The 21523-nt window shown below is 49.6% G+C and overlaps 6 protein-coding genes across 6 annotated transcripts; 5 read left to right on the top strand and 1 right to left on the bottom strand.

The window, feature by feature from the left end:
- Positions 1-455: 455 nt before the first annotated feature.
- N7510_007913 (L-glutamate gamma-semialdehyde dehydrogenase) lies at positions 456-2275 on the top strand (the record flags this gene model as incomplete). The annotated part of the gene is made up of 3 exons (XM_056979838.1): positions 456-578; positions 629-736; positions 791-2275. The coding sequence occupies 3 exons, from the start codon at positions 456-458 to the stop codon at positions 2273-2275; spliced, it is 1716 nt and encodes a 571-aa protein (XP_056832881.1).
- Positions 2276-3201: 926 nt separating this feature from the next.
- On the top strand, positions 3202-7253 carry N7510_007912 (uncharacterized protein; the record flags this gene model as incomplete). The annotated part of the gene is made up of 10 exons (XM_056979837.1): positions 3202-3578; positions 3639-4428; positions 4522-4555; positions 4612-4738; positions 4984-5177; positions 5247-5986; positions 6040-6313; positions 6365-6540; positions 6591-6777; positions 6832-7253. The coding sequence occupies 10 exons, from the start codon at positions 3202-3204 to the stop codon at positions 7251-7253; spliced, it is 3321 nt and encodes a 1106-aa protein (XP_056832880.1).
- A 1251-nt stretch (positions 7254-8504) lies between these two features.
- N7510_007911 (GMC family oxidoreductase) lies at positions 8505-10874 on the top strand (the record flags this gene model as incomplete). Its single annotated transcript, XM_056979836.1, has 6 exons — positions 8505-8736; positions 8790-8921; positions 9014-9218; positions 9272-9734; positions 9783-9854; positions 9906-10874. 6 exons carry the CDS (start codon positions 8505-8507, stop codon positions 10872-10874), a joined length of 2073 nt encoding a protein of 690 aa, XP_056832879.1.
- An 846-nt stretch (positions 10875-11720) lies between these two features.
- N7510_007910 (uncharacterized protein) lies at positions 11721-13313 on the top strand (the record flags this gene model as incomplete). The annotated part of the gene is made up of 3 exons (XM_056979835.1): positions 11721-11847; positions 11913-12611; positions 12670-13313. The coding sequence occupies 3 exons, from the start codon at positions 11721-11723 to the stop codon at positions 13311-13313; spliced, it is 1470 nt and encodes a 489-aa protein (XP_056832878.1).
- An 818-nt stretch (positions 13314-14131) lies between these two features.
- Positions 14132-17750, bottom strand: N7510_007909 (uncharacterized protein; the record flags this gene model as incomplete). Its single annotated transcript, XM_056979834.1, has 4 exons — positions 14132-14848; positions 14892-15289; positions 15369-17648; positions 17699-17750. 4 exons carry the CDS (start codon positions 17748-17750, stop codon positions 14132-14134), a joined length of 3447 nt encoding a protein of 1148 aa, XP_056832877.1.
- Positions 17751-18061: 311 nt separating this feature from the next.
- On the top strand, positions 18062-20973 carry N7510_007908 (uncharacterized protein; the record flags this gene model as incomplete). Its single annotated transcript, XM_056979833.1, has 2 exons — positions 18062-18283; positions 18340-20973. The coding sequence occupies 2 exons, from the start codon at positions 18062-18064 to the stop codon at positions 20971-20973; spliced, it is 2856 nt and encodes a 951-aa protein (XP_056832876.1).
- Between the last annotated feature and the right edge of the window lie 550 nt (positions 20974-21523).

Below are 21523 nucleotides of genomic sequence, written 5' to 3'. Positions count from 1 at the left end.
TAATGTCTCTACTAATAAAGTTAGTTAAATAACTATGGATTATTCTAGTTGCGAATATCTTTCAGTAAGGTGGGAGACTTGCAGAAGATAAGCACTGGTCTAAATATATCTTTGACTCTGTGTAGCCGGGCAGTGGCTAATACAAAGTTGGGCTATCCCTCCCACTGATCATGAACTAGACCAGAAAGCTTTAATAAGGCCCCAGACTAGGTGACAGTGCGTATCTTATGAAAAGTCGGAACGAGATCCCGACCATTGTCGCTATCTATGCATGCTCAATGAGGTGCATCGTGGACAGGCACGAAGATCCCCGCTCGGGATCACCTCCCGATGATCGAGATGCGTAGTACACAGCTGTGAGCTGCACCGTACTTAAATAGTAGCACGCGGAATTGCGAGTATTCCTATGTCTTTGTGACTAGCACAGTCACAAGGATAGTTTCCATACAACCACTATGCGGCTCCAAACCCTAACGCAGACAGTTGGTCGGAACCGGCTCAAACCTGGCTTGACCTGCATACTTGTGCGAAGGCAATTGAGCCTGCTGAGCCCGCCAAAATTCGAGAATGAGAAAATGGTGGGCATCGAAATAATGGAGTGAATGGTTTCAATCTAACAAATGGGTAGCTCGATTACGCGAAAGGGTCTCCAGAACGAGCGGAATTGACCAAGACGATCAAGAAGATGAAAGAGGGATTCCCATTTAGAATCCCAATCACAATCGACGGCACAGAGGTACGTCAGTCTACGAAAAGTCTGATGATACGGATTTAACAAGGGTCTGCGCAGGTCCAAACGAAGCAGTCACTCGCTCAGCTGAACCCTTCCAAGCATAGCGAGATCGTGGCCAACTATGCCTCCGCTACCTCCGTACAAGTGAATACCGCCGTTGATGCAGCCCTCAAGGCGAAACCCGCCTGGGAGGCCACCCCATTTGAAGACCGAGCAGCCATCTTCCTGCGTGCCTGCGAACTTCTCACGGGCAAGTATCGCTCCGAGATAGTCGCAGCTACCATGCTCGGCCAGGGCAAGAACATCTGGCAAGCTGAGATTGATGCAGCTGCGGAGACGGCGGACTTCTTCCGTCACTACATTCAAGAGGCATGGGCACTTTACGCTCAACAGCCGAGGGTTCACCTCGATGGAAATTGGAACAAACTTGAGTACCGGCCGCTGGAGGGTTTCACGTATGCGATTGCTCCATTCAACTTCACTGCGCTGGGAGCCACGCTCGTCGGTCCGTCTGCGTTGCTTGGAAATGTGGTTATCTGGAAGCCTTCAGACTATGCTATTCACGCTAGCTGGCTACTTCACAAAATTCTTCTCGAAGCTGGTCTCCCCAAAGACGTGATTCAGTTCATCCCCGGCGATGCTGAGCAAATCACAAATGCCATTCTCAAAAGACCCGAATTCGGTGCTCTGACCTTCATTGGATCTACCGCCACATTCAAAAGAATCCAGAAGAAAATCGGAGATGGAATTGGCCAGGGGATTTACAAATCTTATCCCCGCGTTGTGGGTGAGACCGGTGGCAAGAATTGGGGCGTCGTCCACCCCTCGGCAGATGTGCGAAGCGCTGCTCTCAACACTATCCGTGCTGCATTTGAATACCAAGGTCAGAAGTGTTCTGCCAATTCACGGGTTTATATCGCCGAGTCCGTTTGGCCTGAGTTTCGAAAGCATTTGGAAGAAGAGACTGCCGCGCTAAAGGTCGGGAATGTTGAGGATTATAGCAACTTCATCAACCCAGTGATTCACGAGCGGTCCTTCGACAGGCTAAACAAGTTCATCGAGGATGCAAAGACAGACCCCGAGCTGGAACTCATTCTTGGTGGTAAGGCATCCAAGAAAGACGGATACTATGTCCACCCCACTGTTTACGAGACATCCAACCCACGGCATAGAATAATGTCCGAAGAGCTCTTTGGACCATTGCTTGGTGTCTATGTTTATCCAGATGCTGAATGGGAGCAGACCCTTAGGTTGATTGACACTACTTCACGCTATGGCCTGACCGGCAGTATTTTTGCCAACGATCCATATGCCAGTCGCCAAGCGCAGACCATTCTCAAGCATGCTGCTGGTATGCTATACCTAAACACCAAATGCACTGGTTCTACTGTGGCACAACAGCCGTTTGGTGGTAGCCGGGACTCGGGCACAAATGACAAGACGGGAACAATGGCCCATTTGCAGAGGTTCGTCAGCACTCGAACAATTAAGGAGGAATTTGTGCCGTTAGAAAAAGTTCAGTATCCTTCTAATGAGATTTAATATGGAGGATTACTAGAATATGTGGACAGGAATTTCTTAAGATAACCCTTTGTTTATGCTGTTCCTATGCAATCTAAAATTAGAGACTATTCAAAGTACATAGCCTAGAACCTCAAGAGTACGCATTGGAGAATTTCCTGTGGCGTTTGATTGTTATAAATAGCCAGCTTTTGAAAGGATAACTCATCTCGTCTAAAAGCTAGACCTTCTTGATTTCTCATTTCATATTTTTCTTATAACCCCCCCCCCATGTGACACGTTGCTAGACCCTCGTCGTGCAGTAGATCTCCTTCCACGAAGACGCTACTGGTTCACGAACTGGTTAGGACAACGCTGCTGCAGACAACCGGGACACCCGGGCCGGTGGTGATATGAAGTATGAGGGGTAATCTATAATGTTCCAGATATCATTGATAATAGAACAAAGAGTTCCCCCATCGGCATTATGTCCGGCCTGGCCATTCTTTTGATTCGAGAACGCCTCCCGCGCCCTCGGTTGGCCATCCCGACCAGAGTCGGCTGACTATCGGAAATCTAGTCTCTAAGAGCTCCGTGCAACAATCATTCTCTATAGACGTGTTTTGTAGGCGATCGGTAGATATGTTTTTTAAGGTGAGAATTTGCCGCTAGGCCGCCATCTTGTTGACCACTGTAGCTCAAGACCACAAGAGAGTTCACCTTATTGACACCTTTCCTTCTTTTTGATTATCGATATCATGCTTGCTTTCTCAACTGGTCTGCGAGCTTCACGAGGACTTTCCTCCAGACAAGTTCCTTCCTTATTATCCCGCCGCTATCGCTCAACGAAGCAATTTATTCATAATGCTGCTCTCCAATCTCCATCCCTGAAACCAGATTTGGAGGTTTCGTCCATGGCGAGACTCCCAACACCATTTTTACTACGATCCTTGGTCTTGACCTCATTAATGTCGTCCAACCTTTTCCTTCGACCCGCCCTAGCCCTGCTGAAAGTTCTCACCACTTCGAAGTCTGCTTTCCTGAACCCAGACCGGAACCCTATATTGAACAAGCTTCTCCGATGGACAGTCTATAATCACTTTTGTGCTGGAACCAATCGCAGAGAAGTCTCGAAAACTGTTGCGGAAGTGAAGAAAATTGGATATCAAGGTGTCATCCTGGGATACTCGAAGGAAATTGTGTTGGAACCCGACGAGAAACTGGCTGTTGACGCGACTGGTTCCATTCATTATAGCAACAGATGCTATGAATTAGTGGAAGAATGGAAACAAGGCACTTTGGACACTCTGCGCATGGTGGGATCCGGTGACTTTCTTGCTGTGAAGTGAGCATACTTTTCTTACTGTTTGTCTGCTATTCCATTCTAACAGATATCTAACCCTAGACTGACTGGAGCTGGACCAATAGCCGTCGATGCTATGAGGGCACGTTGGCCGATGCCGGAGGTGATGGCAAAAGCCGTGGATGAGATCTGTGCTGCAACTAAAGAGCAAGGATCTCGGCTATGGCTGGATGCCGAACAACAAATCCTTCAACGCGGCCTGGATGATTGGGCTATTGAGATAATGCGCAAACACAACCGTGAAAGAACACCCTTGATCTACAACACTATCCAGGGCTATCTCAAGGAATCGAAGGCAAATCTCGACTATCACATTACACTGGCCGCCCAGGAAGGGTGGTCATTGGGAATCAAGTTGGTACGAGGTGCGTACATTGAACATGAGGTTCGCTCTCTCATCTTCGATACCAAAGAGGAAACGGATCAGTCCTATGATTTGATTGCAGATACTCTGATCTGTCGAAAACTCCCAGAAGAAGCCAAAGATCTGCAATTCCCATCTGCTGCTCTTTTCCTGGCCACGCACAATGCGGCCAGCGCAGCAAAGGCCATTGCCACTCACCAAAGACTTCTTCATAAAAAGCAGCCTACAGTTGCACTTGACTGTGGCCAGATTCAGGGAATGGCTGACGAACTGGGCTGTGAATTGGTGGAAAATTACGAGCGGGCTTTAGCCCAGTTCTCTATATCGAACGTGACTGTTCCAAAAGCCTTCAAGTGCATGGCGTGGGGTTCTGTTGCAGAATGCATGGGGTATTTGCACCGTCGGGCAATCGAAAACAGAGGTGCGGTTGAGCGTACACATCATATGGTGGATGCTTTGCGAAAAGAGGTGTGGCGAAGGGTGTTTGCGCGAACCTGAGTCGATAAGACAAGAAAATATGATCCAAATCTAAATTTCTCTTATGCTCGGACTTCTTTTTAGGGCATCCCCAATCAGGTGATTTCCGCCAGAGCCGGTAAGCGTTGGCGTTCATCGGCCGACGACCCCGACTGATAAGCTCGGACCCCGCAGTGTGTTGGCATCGATATCGGATGGGTGCCCCGGCCGCTTTTTTGCGTCTTGTCCTTCCAACTACTTTGGTGGATTTGTCCGGGATAATGCCTCCTACAACAGTTAAGACTAAGAAATGCATGAGGGCGTAAGTATTCAATCAAAATAAGTATGACCAAGATCAAGAAACCTGGGAAAAGCTGACAGTCATCAAAGATGCGAGCGATGTCGGGGGATGAAAGTGAAGTGTTCAGGATCTCAGCCCTGCACAAGATGTGCCCGCAAAAAAAGACCATGCCACTTCCCAGTCGAAGATGTCCGTATCTCAGTTTCAGAAAAGTGAAGATCACGATGCTAGTTGGACTTGTCCCTGTACTTACGGCCGGGTTTTAGATATTTGCGGCACTTGGAAGAGCATATTTCCAGGAATGCGGTTACCATGCCGCACGGTGGCACGGAACAAGCTGATCCTTTGGCGGAATCGCCGTTTGTTGGCCACGAGGATATTGATCTCGTCCCAATTCCTCGTCCCCCACACCTGCTGTTGGAAACTCGGCCAGAGACCCCGTTGCGAACAATAACTGATAGTAAGCATCGTCTCGAAGAGAAAGAAAAGTGTTTGCAGGAAGGTGTCTTTCTGACGTGATGGATAACAGGACTTGACCATGGTTTGCATAGAGCAGAATCTCCCCGTCGATATGATTCCGAAAGCGAGCAAGAGCGTCATCGCTCACGATTTTCGCGCAATCCTCTTGTCGAGAAGGATTGCTCATTTGCCCAGACACCAGACGGCCGGCTTTGTGAGTTTAACGGCTATTCAATAGGAGGTTCTATTGCTCACAAGAATACCACAGGGTACATGGGACCGACATCATCGTGGTCGTTCTGCCGGCGTGTTCTCGCTTTGATCGGAAGACGTGTTCCAGAGTCAAACTGCCCACCAGATCCATGGTGCTTAGATGGTATGGCATTTAAACTCCAATGGAGGCCCCTCCCTCCGGACGAGGTGCCAGATGTCTCTAATTTGCCACCTTTGGACTATTCACTGTTCTTGTTCAATACTGTGAAGTTCTACTTTGGATTTTTATCTTTCATGATTGACGAGTCAGTCTATCTTCGACACTTACAAGAGTTCTACAAAGATCCAGTAGCAAAAGCCACCTCAGCACGGCCATGGTACTCCCAATTCCTGCTCGTCCTTGCATTTGGGAAAGTCTTTCTTGCGCATAAAAACCCTGGCGGATCTCCCCCGGGACACCAGTATGCTTCCAGAGCAATGGCTCTCTTACCTGATCTGTCGGCCATGCATGAGGACGCATTAACCTGCATTCAGACGTTGAGTCTAGCAGCAGTATACTTGCAATCGATCGACATGAGGCGGGCAGCCTTTCAACATGTGAGACAGATGGCGGTTGATGACAGCGAAAGACCGACTGACCTATTTGGCAGATTGGGCAGGCTTTACGCTATTGCATTATTGAAGGAATACATCGACACGTGCCGGAAGAAATCTGCGGCCCCGAACTCTCCCATCGCTGCCGGACTATCTTTTGGGTGGTTTATATGTTAGACAGAGAGTTCTCTGCTCTCATAGGGGCGCCTAGTTCTATTCGAGATGAAGATATCACTGTGAAGCTGCCTGCAGATGTGGAGCAGTCTGTGGAAAATATTAACTTAACACTGCATGTGCGATTATCCCATTTGATGGCACGAACTCTTACCAGTAAGCCCATATGAACATAGTTTCCCATTCAGTATCTAACATGAATATCAGCGGTCTACGGCGTGGGCAAAGAATTTGACGGAACTCTCATTCGAAACACACAGTCTCTTCTCCATGACTTGGCAGAATTGTCTCATGATTTGACCGAGTTCTTAAACAGGCATTTCCATGGGCTAATTAGCCGGGCTTCGAAAATGGCAATTCGGCTCATGCTAGCCCACCACCATGTGAGCATGAGAGAGACACGACAAAAGAGATTCAAAGCTGACTACTCTAGTGCATTGTCCTCACAACTCGGCCTTTGGTAATGTGTGCGCTACACATGCATATCGAAGGGACAGAGACACAAAAGTCTCCAACGATCTCGTTATCAGCTCCAGTCGCGTCCCTTCTGCAATGCTGTGCTGATTCAGCACAGACAATCCTTCAGACCCTTCGAACGTTAGCTGACGATGATTTAATGGGTGCGTGTTTCCCAGGTCCATTGGACTGCTAGAGTGTTAACATTTACCCACCAGATGCCTTTCTTCCATTTCAGATCGAAGACGCTTCATCATCAGCTTTTGTGCTATATCTAATCCATGCCATTGCCCCATCCCTTATTTCCAATGATGCGTGGTCCGAAAACCTTGACTGTGTTTTGAATAAACTTATTTCAAAAGGCAATCCTGCAGCACCGCTTCGGAGGTTGGAATTGAGACAACTAGAGATCATATTGGCACCGCTAACGCCAAGAAACACAAACCTCCAGATTCCCCAACTCACCCCATTAAACAATACTGATAATATCGAGGATGCTGAGGATGTTTATGCCTTTGATGAAGTTAACATGGGCGAGGAATTCGAGTGGGACGTGCTTGCTCTCAATTCTTCTGTTAGTTTGCCTCCGCGGGAATTGTTAGACTTGGCGGATCAGTTGGACATGGATGGAATCGTGTAATCTGTTAAGAATTTAGTGCGTTCAGCCTCATTTGCACCTTTGCTATGATTTGTGGCGTGCATAAATCGGCTTGTCGCGTTTCGACTCGTCCCCTTCATCATTGTTATGATTGTTAGAACCATCGCCACTGTACCGGCTGTCGATAGTTGCCAACGACAAATAATAATACTGTCTGCTCTGAGCAACCGCTACCCTCTCGGTGTAGATCGGACAGGCACCACGATCATCACTGCTATATCTGGCTTAGCGTCTAAAGCGGGAAGTCGCACCGTCGATCTGGCGCTAATTTTGTCTACGTACTGTAGCCGGTTGTAAATGAGATGGACCAATTACCATTCACCGATGAAATGAATTTGCTTTTCCCTCTTCAAATTTCTAGCTATCTATTACCACTAGTTTGCCTTTGCGGGAACGGGAAGCAATATTTATCTATCGCCCGCTTTGTCCAACTTTGTTTCTTGGCTAACTCGCGTTCTTGGGCTTCGGCAACTCCGACTCCGTGGGATAATATAAGCACCCGTTACGTCTCGGATTGAGTTCGCGACGAGTCATGGCGAGGGCTATGTACAACACGCTTTCTAATAGTAGTGCAATTTTCTTTGACCAAGAAGTTTATCTGTAGGCGGTCCCACGGCCATGTTGGGGCCAATGACGATCCCACCCGATTGATCGGCGGCCATGGTTATTGCGTTTCAACATCCTCTCCAATCAGAAACATACGATTGCAGTTGGAGGGGCCATACCCACCAACTAATTAGCACAATCCTGGTTGGAATTTCTGCAGGTGCGAGGATCATGTTTAATGGGGAAATTGAAACAACCGGCAGTGTGTTTCTCATGATCTGTAATAAGCGACAATTGACAAGAATTAAAAATGGTTATAGGCAAGTAAACCATCATCTTACACTCCAGCCAGTGGCACCAATATAGTTGCATCGATATTTCAATTGTATGCCGTCGCCAAGGATACGGGTGGAGCGATGGGGTCCAACTTCTCATTTGCACAAAGGCCACTGTGATCTTCCAAATTGTTACCCACCTTCGAGTTCGAGACCGTACCCATCGCGCGTAAAATTGAGACTGCGGGAGCGCGGTGCATAACAAGCCTTCTGAGCCTCGGAGTTGCCCTACCAGCGAGTTAGGGGCACTTGCGTTTCTGTGGGTGCTTTCATAGGTAAATAAATATCTTCGATCATTTGGCCATGTCAATCTGGACAGCTCCCTTCATCTCACGTCATACCCGCTCATAAAATGCGGCCAGGTTTCTCTGCTGCTCAGATAATTGTCATAACCCTGGTTGCCACTATTCGCTTCGGGGACGCGTTGGTACCACGCACACAGATTGGGGAGTCGTATGATTTCATTGTTGTAGGGGGTGGTCTAGCCGGGCTTGTGCTTGGTAGCCGCCTTTCGGAAGACACAAATCATACTGTCCTTGTCCTTGAATCAGGCGGCAATGGAGATGACTATCGAGAACGTATAGGTGCGCAGTCCTTCTGTTCAGTCCATCCACAGAGCATGCTAAACTAATATGAGTGAAGATACACCGGCATATGCGTATTTTGACTCCCCTCTGGACTACGCCATTGAACTGGGCATTCTGGACAGTTCCTCAGCAAAATGCAGCGAACCGTGAGATTTATTGGCCTCGTGGCAAGGTCCTTGGAGGTTCGTATCTGCGACTCGGCCCCGAGAAGGTAATTGACCCACAAAAAATAAAGGCAGTTCCGCCATCAATGGGCTTTATATGACCCGTCCAGGTGAGAACGAGATAAATGCTTGGCAAGGCATGCTCGGAGACATGGATGGCGCTGAAAATTGGTCGTGGGATGCATTCTACGCTGCTATGAAGAAAAGTGAAACATTCGCCCCCCCAATTGACGCCGTGATTCAAGAGGCAGATATTACTTGGAATGCATCAAATCATGGCACTACGGGGCCAATCTGTGCATCGTATCCTGGCTTGTATGCTTGATCTTTTTCTCTCTTCATCTTATGGAATTAATATATTTTCCCAGGACGTTTCCCCAAGTTGGCCAGTGGTCAATGTCTTGTGAGAATATTGGAATTGATATTTCTGGCAACATGTACGATGGTCAGAACTGGGGTGCCGAGGTCTCAACCTCCACCATCAATCCGCAAAACTGGACGCGCTCCTACAGTCGGACCGGGTATCTCGACCCGCTTCCGGACCGGGGTAATTACGACGTGTTGGCCAATGCTCATGTTACTCGCATTCTCTTCGACAGCTCCTCCCCTTCAGATAACTTATTAGCGAATGCTGTCGAGTATACACCTGATGATGGAACGACAACACTGACGGTCAAAGTAAACAAAGAAGTTATCATCGCAGGTGGCTCTATAGGCAGCCCGGCTATTCTGCTCCATAGCGGTGTTGGCCCAAAGGATGTCCTCTCTAGTGCAGGTGTTGACCTTGTCTCTGAGCTCCCTGGTGTCGGCCAACATCTCCAGGATCATTTTGTGAGTAACTTTCATCTCCAAAAAGGAGCATCTGTCTTACTTAAACAGAGTGCCACCGTGACGTGGAATGTTGATGTGGAAACTGCGGGTTCCACTTTCTACGATGATGGCAGCCAGAGGGTTCGTGTTGCGCGCTCAATATGATGTTTCGTCATGGTCTAACTGCTGCAGAACAACCCTCTCTTTCTCTCTTATGTTGATTCTGCAGTTGCCTATGTGAACACGACCACTATGTACGGCAGTCAAATTCAAGAGCTCCAGACAAACATATTAGCTCAAATGGACGAATATACACCCAATACAACATACGATGCTGGTGTTATCGCTGGTTACAAGGCAATTTATAATACGACGGCATCGAAAATATTCAACAGCCCTACAGGTCAGATTGAGCTCCTGTTCATGAACAGTGACGGCAGTGGCGACATCGGTATCACGGCTGCTCTCCAGCATCCATACAGCCATGGCCGTATTTACATAAACTCCTCGAACCCAATGGACTACCCTGTCATTGATCCGAATTATCTTGATAATCCAGCTGGTATGCTTCACATCTGTCACCAGGACAAGGTCACGGATGCTGACAAATTGGCAGATTACGAGATACTACGCGATGGTCTCAAACTCGCTCGTCAGTTAGGTGAAACCGAACCATTAAGTAGCAGCTTCACAAGCGAGCGGTCACCAGGTTCATCCGTCCAGACAGATGAAGAGTGGGAAGACTGGCTGCGTGGGGCGGGTGGCACCGAATACCATCCATCGTCATCCTGTGCAATGCTCCCTCGTGAACAAGGTGGTGTAGTCGACGCAAACCTTCGCGTGTATGGCCTTGCAAACGTCCGAGTTGCGGATGCCAGTGTTCCCCCCATTGCCTTGTCTACGCATCTGATGGCCTCGACGTACGGATTGGCTGAGCAAGCCAGCACCATAATTCGGGATTTCTGGGATAGACCATCCTCGGCACGGCCTTCTTCCAGTTCAACTCCAACCACTGAGTCGCACCACACAACAGACACTGGAAGCTTGGGCAGCGGAAAGAGCAACCAGAGCAGCAATGGCAACGTCAACACTCCGTTGAGTCTTTGGATATCCCTTTTGGTTGCAGCGCATGCTCTGGTCGCTTTCAATTCACCCCTCTAGCCTACTGTGGCAATCTGGTTATTCTAGCTTTATCTACACGATCGTACACGAATACATGGCAGCTCAGTTATGATCTATTTGAATAAAAAGAGCTTATTTACCCCAACTAAGCACTTCAGCATACCTCCACCAAACCTGATACCCGTTTGTCGAATATCGTAGCTTGGGATCAAGGGTTCGACGGAATAGCAACCCTGAGAGGGGTAGGGAAGGCAAAAGACGGCAGGCCTAAGGAAGCATCGGCTGATGATTCTTTACAGCAAGAATGTGAGTGGTTTTCTTATCTGAGGGTGGTAATCTGGTGCCTATATGACGAATGGTTTGTGGATCGACTGTGGAAGCGGGATTTACCGTCTAACTCCGTTTTATCTAATAAAGCGTTCCGGATCGACACATGCGCAAGCCGTTTGGTTGCGCGTCAGTAAGTTATATGCAGTAACTATGCAAGGTCATGAGCTTAAAACTTCTGACCAAGACCTGAAAGTGGCTCTAGCTCCTCTGGAATCGTACTTTTGCTCGCAAGTGCCGCACAGATCGACCACCTGGACATCTACTGGGTGTTTCGCTGTGCCCCGTTAGCACTTGCTTTACCCCTTTAAAGTATGAATGATGACATCTTTACACAACCCCACCTGGTGATTCGTTCATCAAGAATTTCCCCCTTCATTCTTTCTTTTCGTCCGAGCAGGTGTGACCATAGCTGGCAGGATCGGCACCAGCAAGGACGTCAAGAATGTAGAGCTCCCAATTGTCCGAGAAAAATGTCCGCCCATGCTCATATAAGATAACGGGGACATGGTACTTCGGACATGAATATTTGCATAGCAGTCACTTCCTACGAACAATATGCCGCCAGTTTCCGCAAATAAAGGACTACGGAAGTTGAATTTTTGTATAGCTTTGATTCTCTCTGCATCTGCGACAGCTGGATACAATGCTAGTCAGATCAACAGTTTGCTTGTGCTCCCCCAATGTGAGAGTTCTTTGTTGGAAACCGATTATCGAGTATTGACAGAGACACAGTTTCCCTCTTTTTAGATGGGCTTAGTTCCAATGCTACCGGCTTGATTATCGCCGCATTTTCCCTCGGCGCCTTCCTGACTTTCATTCCAGCTTCATATGTTGCCGACAATTATGGTCGACGAATCTGTGTCACTATAGGCGCAGTCCTTGTCATCACTGCATCAATTATACAGGTTGCATTTCAACACCACTGGGTATTTTTCGGCGCCCGAGTAATGACTGGAGTGGGTGTCGGTCTTTCGCAAACAGCAGCACCACTATTGATTGCTGAAACAGCACATCCTCGTCAACGACGGACCTTAACGGGTCTTTACAATGCCGTCTGGTTTTGCGGATCAATCACAGCAGCCGCCATTGCATTCTCCACATTATCACTCACAAATAGTTGGTCATGGCGGATTCCATGTCTACTGGAAGTGCTCTTCCCTTCCCTGCAACTAGTCGGCCTTTGGTTTATGCCGGAGAGTCCGAGGTGGCTAGTGTCAAAGAATCGGAAGGGGGAAGCCCTGGAAATGCTCACACGATATCATGCAAATGGGGATGTCGATGATCGGCTTGTTCAAGAGGAGTTTGACCAGATATGCAAGAGCATTGAGGTTGAAGCAGACCTGAAGTCGGCCGCTCGCTGGAGTGCGTTCCTGAAAACCAAGGGTGATAGACACCGCCTAGCAATATGCATCCTCTTAGGCTTTATGCAGGAATGGACTGGAAATGGTAGGTCATATATCGATCTCACTTTGTGCGGCTTCAATATTAACCATTTCACTTACAGGTGTTATTTCCTATTACTTGGCTCCGATTCTCTTGTCTGTTGGGATAAGTGATGCTTCTCATCAAGCTGCTGTCAATATCAGTCTTCAGGTTTGGAATTTGATATTTGCTGTGGCCGGAGCGAGCAGCTCGGACCGATACGGCCGACGCCTTCTCTGGCTGAGTGCGACAACTTTGATGCTCGTATTTTTGTCAACGAGTACGACGATGGCGGGCCTATTTGCAGAGATGAACTTGCTCGCGGCAGGCATCACGGCTGTACCGATGCTTTTCCTATTTTGTGCGGCTTACGACTTCGCATATATGCCCTTGTTCATTGCCTACCCTGCTGAAATATTGCCTTTCCAACTCCGAGCCAAGGGACTGGCTATTGCACTAACCACGGATTCTGTGGCGTGCTTCTTCAACCAATACGTTAACCCTGTGGCATTTGAGGTCCTTCAGTGGAAGTACTTTATCACTTATATAGGTTGTCTTGTGGTTGCCCTATCCTTGATCTACTTCTTCTTTCCTGAGACTCAGGGAAAATCTTTGGAAGAGATCTCGAAGATCTTTGAGAAAGACGAGATTACCCACGGGGAAATTCCTGAGGATTCGAAGGAGTTGGAAGAAGGATCTTATGGTCTGAGAAGTGACTCGGATTAGTCATTACATTGGTTGTGAACAGAGAGAAAGATCTTTGTTTACTACATACACATTTAGCATCGGCGGTCTTAGTCAACTTTAGACGTCCAATATTCAAATTAAGCCAACAAAGCTGTGTCCATAGCGTACCAGAAAATTCATGATGTCTATTAAACGACCGTACCATGGCCTGAGCTATGTCACTCTGTCGAACGATTTAATTTCTAAAAGATAACATACTGATAATTCTGAAGCGTCTAGTGAGGTCTCCCCATGTTGTCAGAACAAAGCTCAATCCCGGAGACACAGTCCTTAGTGTCAGTTTGGATGTAGTAAACCGTAATTGTATCTGGGTTCACTGGGAAGTTGGAAAACCCCACTAAGCGCAGCAGCATCGCGGTATTCTATTAACAACATAGGGAAGCAAGATATTATGTTAATATGTCACCGTCATTGTGCATGGTCATGATAGATCCGGACATCTCCCCATGTTACCCCCCGCACCACCCAAAGGGACTGCTTCCTCGGAGCTATGAGCGATGATGGATGGATGGATAGATGGAAACTTACCCCGGAAAGAAGGAAACAAAGCAGCAAGATGTTCATACTAGCAGAGTCGAGGCAAACGAGGCAAAGAAACTCTCATTATCGTCGGCGAGCCACGGCTTCCTAACCGGGAAAGCCTGAGGTCGTTGCTTGCGAGACGCACAAAAACATTTGCACTTGAAGCAAACTATTGACTGTACACGCATCGACCCAATACTGCAGCAGTTCATGTAACAAATGTTGTACATTGATATATTGTATCTAGGCTACTCCAAGATATCCACCCCTTTCTACTAATAAGTACCCTGTCTCTCATCATCCGACACATGCTCACTGCTATCTCCAGCCGACTCCGGAAGAGGTTGCACATGAAAATATCCGAGCTGAAATAAGATATCCTGCCACTCTGGCTTACCGGTGCTCATGACGGGAAAATACTTCGTATCTGAAGGAAACCATCTCTCTTTTCGCGTGGAAGACTTGTCACCTCCCTCGAGAGCTGCCCGACTGGCACGTGTCGTTCGCATTCGTTTCTCACCACGTCCAGGCTTCTCCTGTGAAAGCACAGAGCTCAAACTGTCTCGGTATTCCTTCAAGCGGCCGTCAAAGACCATGATACTGCGAATATATGGTGCGAGGTCCTCGGTGATAGGCGAAAGGCCGTTCTCGAATGACAGGGCCGGGCGGGAACCGGGCTGGGGCATTGTGTAGTTTGCTCGCATGACGGCTTCGAAGATTCGCTGGAACTCTGGAACTGAAGATGGAGGTACTTGCTGACGATGGAATGGCTCCGTCAACTTGCCCATCAGGCGGAGCGCATGTACTGGTTCAAAGGCTCCCTGGTGACCGGGCCGAAAGACCTGGCCAAGCAATGCACCAAATGAAGTGGTAATAGCCTCGGTCATCGATGTGTATTCAGGCCGCAAGTCAGCGTGCAAGAGCGGCCAGCTGTCGACAAAGTTAGAGCGGTGGCCCTCGGGAAGCGGAAGAGCAGAAATATCAACAACGTCCTGAAATAATATTAGTACCATTTCTTGTTATATGCAATGAAACAAAACTTGCCTGAGCCATGTCCAAAGAGCATCCAGAGGACAGGATGTCAAGTGAACTTCGCATTTCAAGGTAATCCGCATCGCGCGTGAGCATATCAAGCTGGGAGGACTTTGAAGCAGTTGGCCATTGATGAACAAGCGTAAGCTCAACATCATTTACACCGGCCACTGTTTCGGCATCCGGCACGTTGAGTCCCCACCAGTGATAGAGATTTCGCAGAGCTTCGGTCTCCTTGTCCAGTGGAGAGTGGCTGAGGAAAAGATCACGATTGTACCAGCCCATGTACGGCTCGTAAGTGTTCAGACTGATGACTCGGGATTGATCACCACTCTGGTCGACATCTATCCTCCCGAACGACTTGGGTAGAAACCAGTCCAGCCCTCCCTTCTCGCTGCCAACTCCCATCTGACACCAGAAATTCAGCTCCATGAGCGACCGACGAAGGTCTCTTCCGGTACCGTCATGCAGCTTTTCTACCGCCTGTCTTTTCAGCATGTGGCCCTCGTTCGCCGCCATAAGAAGGAGGTAGTCGACGACAAGTTCCCGGGGGGGGTGGGCGCAGCCGCAAGATGGCATGCAACGACAGTTCTTTGATAGGGATCAGGCTTTCGTCGTTGCATGTGATAACAATTGGCCGCCGGGACTGGCTGATGAGGGCGTGGACTCCGGTCCAGAATTGTTTATCCTCTTCAAACAGCAGATCGGCTTCTTCAAGCAAGATCAGCGACTGCTTCTGCTCTCGAGGGCGTTTAGCTTCGGCATCGGACTTTAGGCTTGGTTGAGCAGGGCTATCCGCAGTCTTTGTCTTCTTGCCAGTTGGACCCTTGAAGAAGTTCATCAACTTGTTCTGCTTGCCCTCATCATCGCACGCGGGACTCTTCCCAGAAGATTCGTCGCTGTCATTCAGCAAATAAACGAGGTGGTTTTGCGTCATATCTCCGACGCGCTCGAGCATATATCTGGCACTTCGGCGAGTTCCCGGGTTAAGCTCAAAGACCTCGAAGTCCAGCTCTTTAGCGACTGCATACACTGCAGCAGTTTTGCCACAACCAGAGGGGCCACTGATTAGGATCGCATTGGTGAGACGGCCCTTATCGCTTCCAGACTGCAGACTGAAAGCCAGATCACCCGTTCGAACGACGGTCTTTGACACTGTTACGTCGCCCGCCAATTCATCATCAGAACCAGAGAGTTTGTCCATCTCCGATGCCTCGTCGTCGCTTGAAACAATGAAACCATCGAGCTTTTCCGTCTGCTTGCGCCGCTTCTTCCGCTTCTTGTCAACGCTTGCTTTGGGTTTTGTGCCGTCTTTTGTTGGTTTTCCGGTGTCGATAGCCGTGATTTTCAGCAGTCGAAGCCAGTCCCGAAGCACCTGGACCTCACGGCCAGCGTGAAGGACCTCAGTTGCTGTTTGGGGCGCATATTTGTGGGCCCAGAGCTGTGATTCGTATTGTCCCCGGTCAAAGGCACTCCTAGACGAGAGTAGCGCCGATCGAAGTTTGGAAATAGCAGGATTGGCAGACCAATCGGGGCAACGAAAAGAACTAAAAGGATCCGGCAAATGCCATGACATCTGTTTATCCATTGCGGTTTGGAGAACGAGCCCGCTAGCAACTTTTCGGTCGGGTAATCGCAACAGAGCCCGGTCGTTTTTGGCATTACTTTTGAGGGCTCGCTCGGCTTGTTCCCTTGCCTGCTTGGTACTGACAAGAAGGGAGTTTTCCTCGTCAGCAATGCGAACAGCTGCCACTTTTGACTTCTTCTGATCTTGGCTGGAAGCAAGAGGTGGGACGTCATTGTGGTTTGTGAGCACATCGCCATCTCTGACATGGACAAAGTCCCGTGGTGGCCACAGTGGATCTACAAGCTCAGGAAATTTGGACATACGTCGCCCAACTGTCGAGGACGAGCCAATTGAGAAGCCCGGCACTCGTTTTTTCTCTACGGTCGGAGTTGATGTCGGCTCTGAGGGCACCTCGCGAGAGAAATCGCGGGAGTCTGGTGTACTGTTGCTCGAGCTCGAGATTTGATGTTTCTGTGTGGACTTTTTGACGAAGAATGGGTGTGTCGGCTTGGAAAGTTTGCTTGCAACAGTTGATGGGCGAACAGGAGCAGACGCCGGTGCTGGGCGTTGGATTTTTCGACCAGCTAGTATGTCATCAATCAATTGTCCCATGTCCTTGTCAATGCTGTATTTCATAACCAAGATTTTGCTTTCCACACTTCGGGATCTCCCCCGTTTCTCTCCTTTCTTCTTGGTTTCTTGAGGAGAGATACGCGCAGGGGAGCTCAAGAGCTTCCCGTTGGAATTGATTTTCAGCGTCTTTCGTGGGCGACCAGCGGTCAGGCCAGGCCCTTCCTGCGACAAGTCGTTTTCTGGTAAAGGATTGGCTTGTTGATGTGTGCCGGTCTCTTGGGGAAGTGACTCCGAGACCAAAGGCTGGGTCTGGGGGGACGCATTGTGACCTAGCCACGATGATAAAGCCGACTGAGTGATATTCTCGGGTTCAGCTGCATGTTTCGAATCGACCTTCCTTCTCTTCCGTCGAGCCTCGTTCAAGTCTTCTTTCGGAGAGATCACCGGCGAAACATCCGCCTGAGTAACATTTGAGACAAGGACACCGGTCACTGCACCCTCATCCTGAGCAGCATGTTGAGCGTCAATCGAGGGGATGTTACGGGGAAATGCATTGGCATTCGCTGCAGGGTTCACGGATTCGTGTGGTGATACTTCGGCGGGCCTCGTTGATCCTAAATCTAGAAACAATCAGCTTCAGATTGAGGTCTCTGCATGCTGTGATTATCACCTTTTTGAAAGAATGGGTGGATGACGCGCTGCTCGCCGGGACCCATGGCCATCGGTAGGTTGGAGGTGACGGTATCCATACAATGAACGCCGGATTGCTCACCAAGGATAACCGGGGGTCAGGGCCAGGTCAGATAGAAACATCTGAGCGAGAGGAAGGAGAAGCACTCAGACGGCGAGTAGTAAGTAAGGCAGCGCTCTCCGAACTCAGCTCTTGGTCTCGTTGCAAACACGGTCCAACTCCTAACGCGCGAAAGGCGCGTCGCCTTAAAGTGGATTACGTCAGACTGACACTAATCCCATCCTGGACTAGCGTTATCGCGGGCGGCCCGACATAAACCCGAATTTTTTTCTATCCGCGCGGATGAAGATTTGCGGCTTCACCGACTTGATCACAGACCGAGGAAACGAGATTCCAGCCATGGATCTGCAGGCACCGTCCGTATTGGCACAATTGCCTCGTCCACTTCATGCTGCCACGGGCAAAACCCGTATCGGCGATGTCTACAGTCTGGCCGATGCAAAGAAACGCAAGCGTTATGAAGTCGCCGTTGCGGTCGATGGGGAGGCTGTCAACATCTACAATGTGCGCACGCCCAGCCTATGGTTATTATCTGCATGCTGATTGAAATATGTGGTTAGGTTCAAACTCCTAAGCTTGTCACCTCGTACGCTGTGCCGCCGCAGTCTACCTTCTCTTGTCGGCCGTGCTCCGTCCGCCGGAAGCTCTTGAACCATTCGGCGGTGAAAAGACAGACGTATACTGCTGTTAGCAAGCCGGAGCATCAGATCAAGTGTTTTGTGGAGGAGACTGGTAGCAATGGTTCGATTGCGCCGGCAATCTCTTCTTCGGCTGCCACGGTGACGGACTCGAAAAGCCCCACCATCTTTGTGGGAATTGTACCCTCTGCTGCAGGCGAGGAGAAAGCAGATCCCTTTGATATTCTGGCGGTTCACAAGGATGGCCGAGTACGCCGACTGTCGTCCGATCTCAAGACCCAACGATGGAGCATCCAGCACAGCGAGATAGCAAAATCTTGCACGACCCATGAAGTCCACACGTGCTTCGTGGTTGAATTTGATGATGCGAAGAAGGTATTATTCAAAAGACGACAGGACTTGGCGACGCTCGCGCTGGGTGATCTCATCTCTTCCGGGACCGACGAACCGTCTATCTTGCTGGTGGTCTCTCACCCTACCGGGGCGGAGCAAATCTCGCTGAAGGATGTCCGCGTGCAAATGTTCTCCGTCCCAGCAATCGCTAAATCTGACAACTTGGGGTTGGATGAAAGCCAACAGCTGCGTTACTTGCAGACGATCAGCATCCCGGATCTCAATGGGCTGCAGACAGCCAACAGTAACAACCTGCAATGGAGCTTCCATTCTGGCTCCGCAGGGTTGAACCTGTCGTTCGAGCATGGGTTTGTCAATATTGATCTGTCTCAATATTCCCCGTCTGTGTCCTCGCAATTCATCCTTGGCGACGAGCACTTCTCCTCGGTTATGCGTATTTCTCCGCAGTCTGTGATCGCCGCCGGCCAGTCTATTGTGGCTGTATATGACACACAATACCAGTCAGTCCAACGCAGCATTGCGGCAGGTGATGTCTTGTCGGGTACTGGGACGACCGGCCAGGGACCCTTGACGTTTGTCAACTTCTTTGCCAAACTTGGAATTGCCGTTGCTACCAAGGGTAACACAATGATTGCCTTTGACCTGAGTTCCTTCCAAAACACCTCTGGCTCGTCGCTCAAGCGGTCGAGGGATGGCTTTCTCATTGACGCAATCGGAAGGGGCATTGGCTCTTCCGCCGCCGAGTGGGATCCAACTTCCAAGAAGCACAGGTCCGAGAATGTGGCATCTCTGCGACTTACATCTCCTGAGCAAGTCGAGAAATGGAATCAACTCACGAAAACGGTGGCTGCTGCGACCGATTCGAAGGATACAAAAAAGTTTGACAAGGCGGTCCTCGCATATTTCGGCTCTGCCTTACCAGCATCGGGCACTTATGTCAACCCTGAAGCAACGCTTTTCCTTCTGTCGAAGATATTCAGTTCAGAGGATGTACCAGCCGTAGCTGGAATGGAATCTTCCTCAGCATCTCAGCTCCGCATCACAATCTGGCCTCCGACCACCTGCGACTGGCTGATTCGCCTGGGCCATCTCTCTATGGATAACGTCGAGGTTGCTCTCCGCCGAGCCATCAAGCCTCGCATTCTCCAGCCACTCCCGAAGGGATCTTTCATCCTGGCACTGCTCGATTCCGACCCGTCTCTGAAACAAGTAAACCAGGTGCTCGATGGCCCCGTGCTGCTCACATCCGACGACCTGGCGTATGCCCTTAAAGTCTTCCTCAACAAAGCCCAGTCCCACTCGGCCACTCTGGAAGATACAGCGCGCGCCCTCACGAATGGCGATCTGTCCACCCCGACGCAAGAACTCTCCCGACACCTGGGCGACGATCCCGCAACTCTGAAAGATATCTTCAAGGGCCTGAACACGGCCATCCAAAAGATCCACACCCAGCCAATATCCATAGTAGTGCAGGCTCTGCGCGCCACCTTGTCGCGCATGGAACTCATGGCCCTGATTCACCACCTGCGTCTCTCCCTCGCGACCGGCGGCCACACCTCCCGATTCACCGAGAACCCACCAACCCCCATAACACACGACCAGATCACGCCGGCTCTCTCCCTGAACACAATCATCGACCTGATCACCGCTTCCGTCGACGCCATCGGTCCCTCGGGCTGGATCTCCGCCCTCCCCACCAGCAGCACAGACGACATGATGTCCGACGAAGAAGCCAGCACGGCCGCCAGTCGAGAGATGGAGCTCATCGCCGACATGAAGTCCGAAGTCTCCGCCGCACTGGCCGGTGTCGAGGAAGCAACTTACTTGAAAGGCATCCTGCGCGAGTACCTCCGGTTCGCCAACACGGTAGTCGGCACGAGCACAGCCAAGGACTCCAAGGCCCTGACTAACACCGACGCCGCCGAGAACGCTACCCCGACACCATCGCAACTCGTCCGCTACGAGCACATCAACGGCGCCGAGGTGATGGTATTCACTGGACCCGGCGAAGGTGAAGACGGGCTGGACGGTGAAGCGGGCGGCAAGATGCTCCCGCTGTCGCTGAAGGCTGCCTCGACGGAGGTCGAGCGCACCAAGGTGAAGAAGTCTACTGGTGAAGTGAAGGCTCGGTCTAGTCGTGAGATCGGCTATCTGCGCCGCAAGGCGGTGGGCAAGTATTCATTTGAGCGGTTGCTTGTCTGAGATGTTTGAGTTGGGGTTTGGGAGTTGGTTTCTCTCTTCCGTTATGTGTATATCAATCATATCTGGCAATCCTCGGAATGGAAGCATAGGCGTTTTCTTCTTTTGATCACAGACATGCAACTGTATATCTTTTATTCTAGGCAGATATCCGAATCTAAAAAGAAGTGTTTACAAAGAACGAGACCTCGAATAAAGAATCATATTCACATGAAGTAAAAAGAACTAATCTGCATAATTAAACACACGGCACAGGCGACGTCAAGAAAAAAAAAACAAAGAATCGAAGTCACAACCCGCTGACAGGGAAAACGTCAAAACAAGCCACTGGCATAGGGCACACAAACTTATAAACAAGATAATCATCACAGAGTAAGCAACAAGTCGTCAGCAACGATCGCCGTCGATGGGTAGTAGTGCTGGTTCGACACCCCCAGTAGTAGGGGGGTTCCGTATGACAGGGACAGGAACTGGCATAAAGATACATCAAACACATTCCCATGACAACATATAAATGGCAACACTGTATGTGAAAGAGGAAGGAGGCGGAGGA

The sequence above is a fragment of the Penicillium lagena genome (assembly GCF_028827675.1).
Source record: "Penicillium lagena strain IBT 129212 chromosome Unknown utg000005l_segment0_segment0, whole genome shotgun sequence".
Taxonomy (NCBI): domain Eukaryota; kingdom Fungi; phylum Ascomycota; class Eurotiomycetes; order Eurotiales; family Aspergillaceae; genus Penicillium; species Penicillium lagena.
This window is presented reverse-complemented; position numbering and strand designations above follow the sequence as displayed.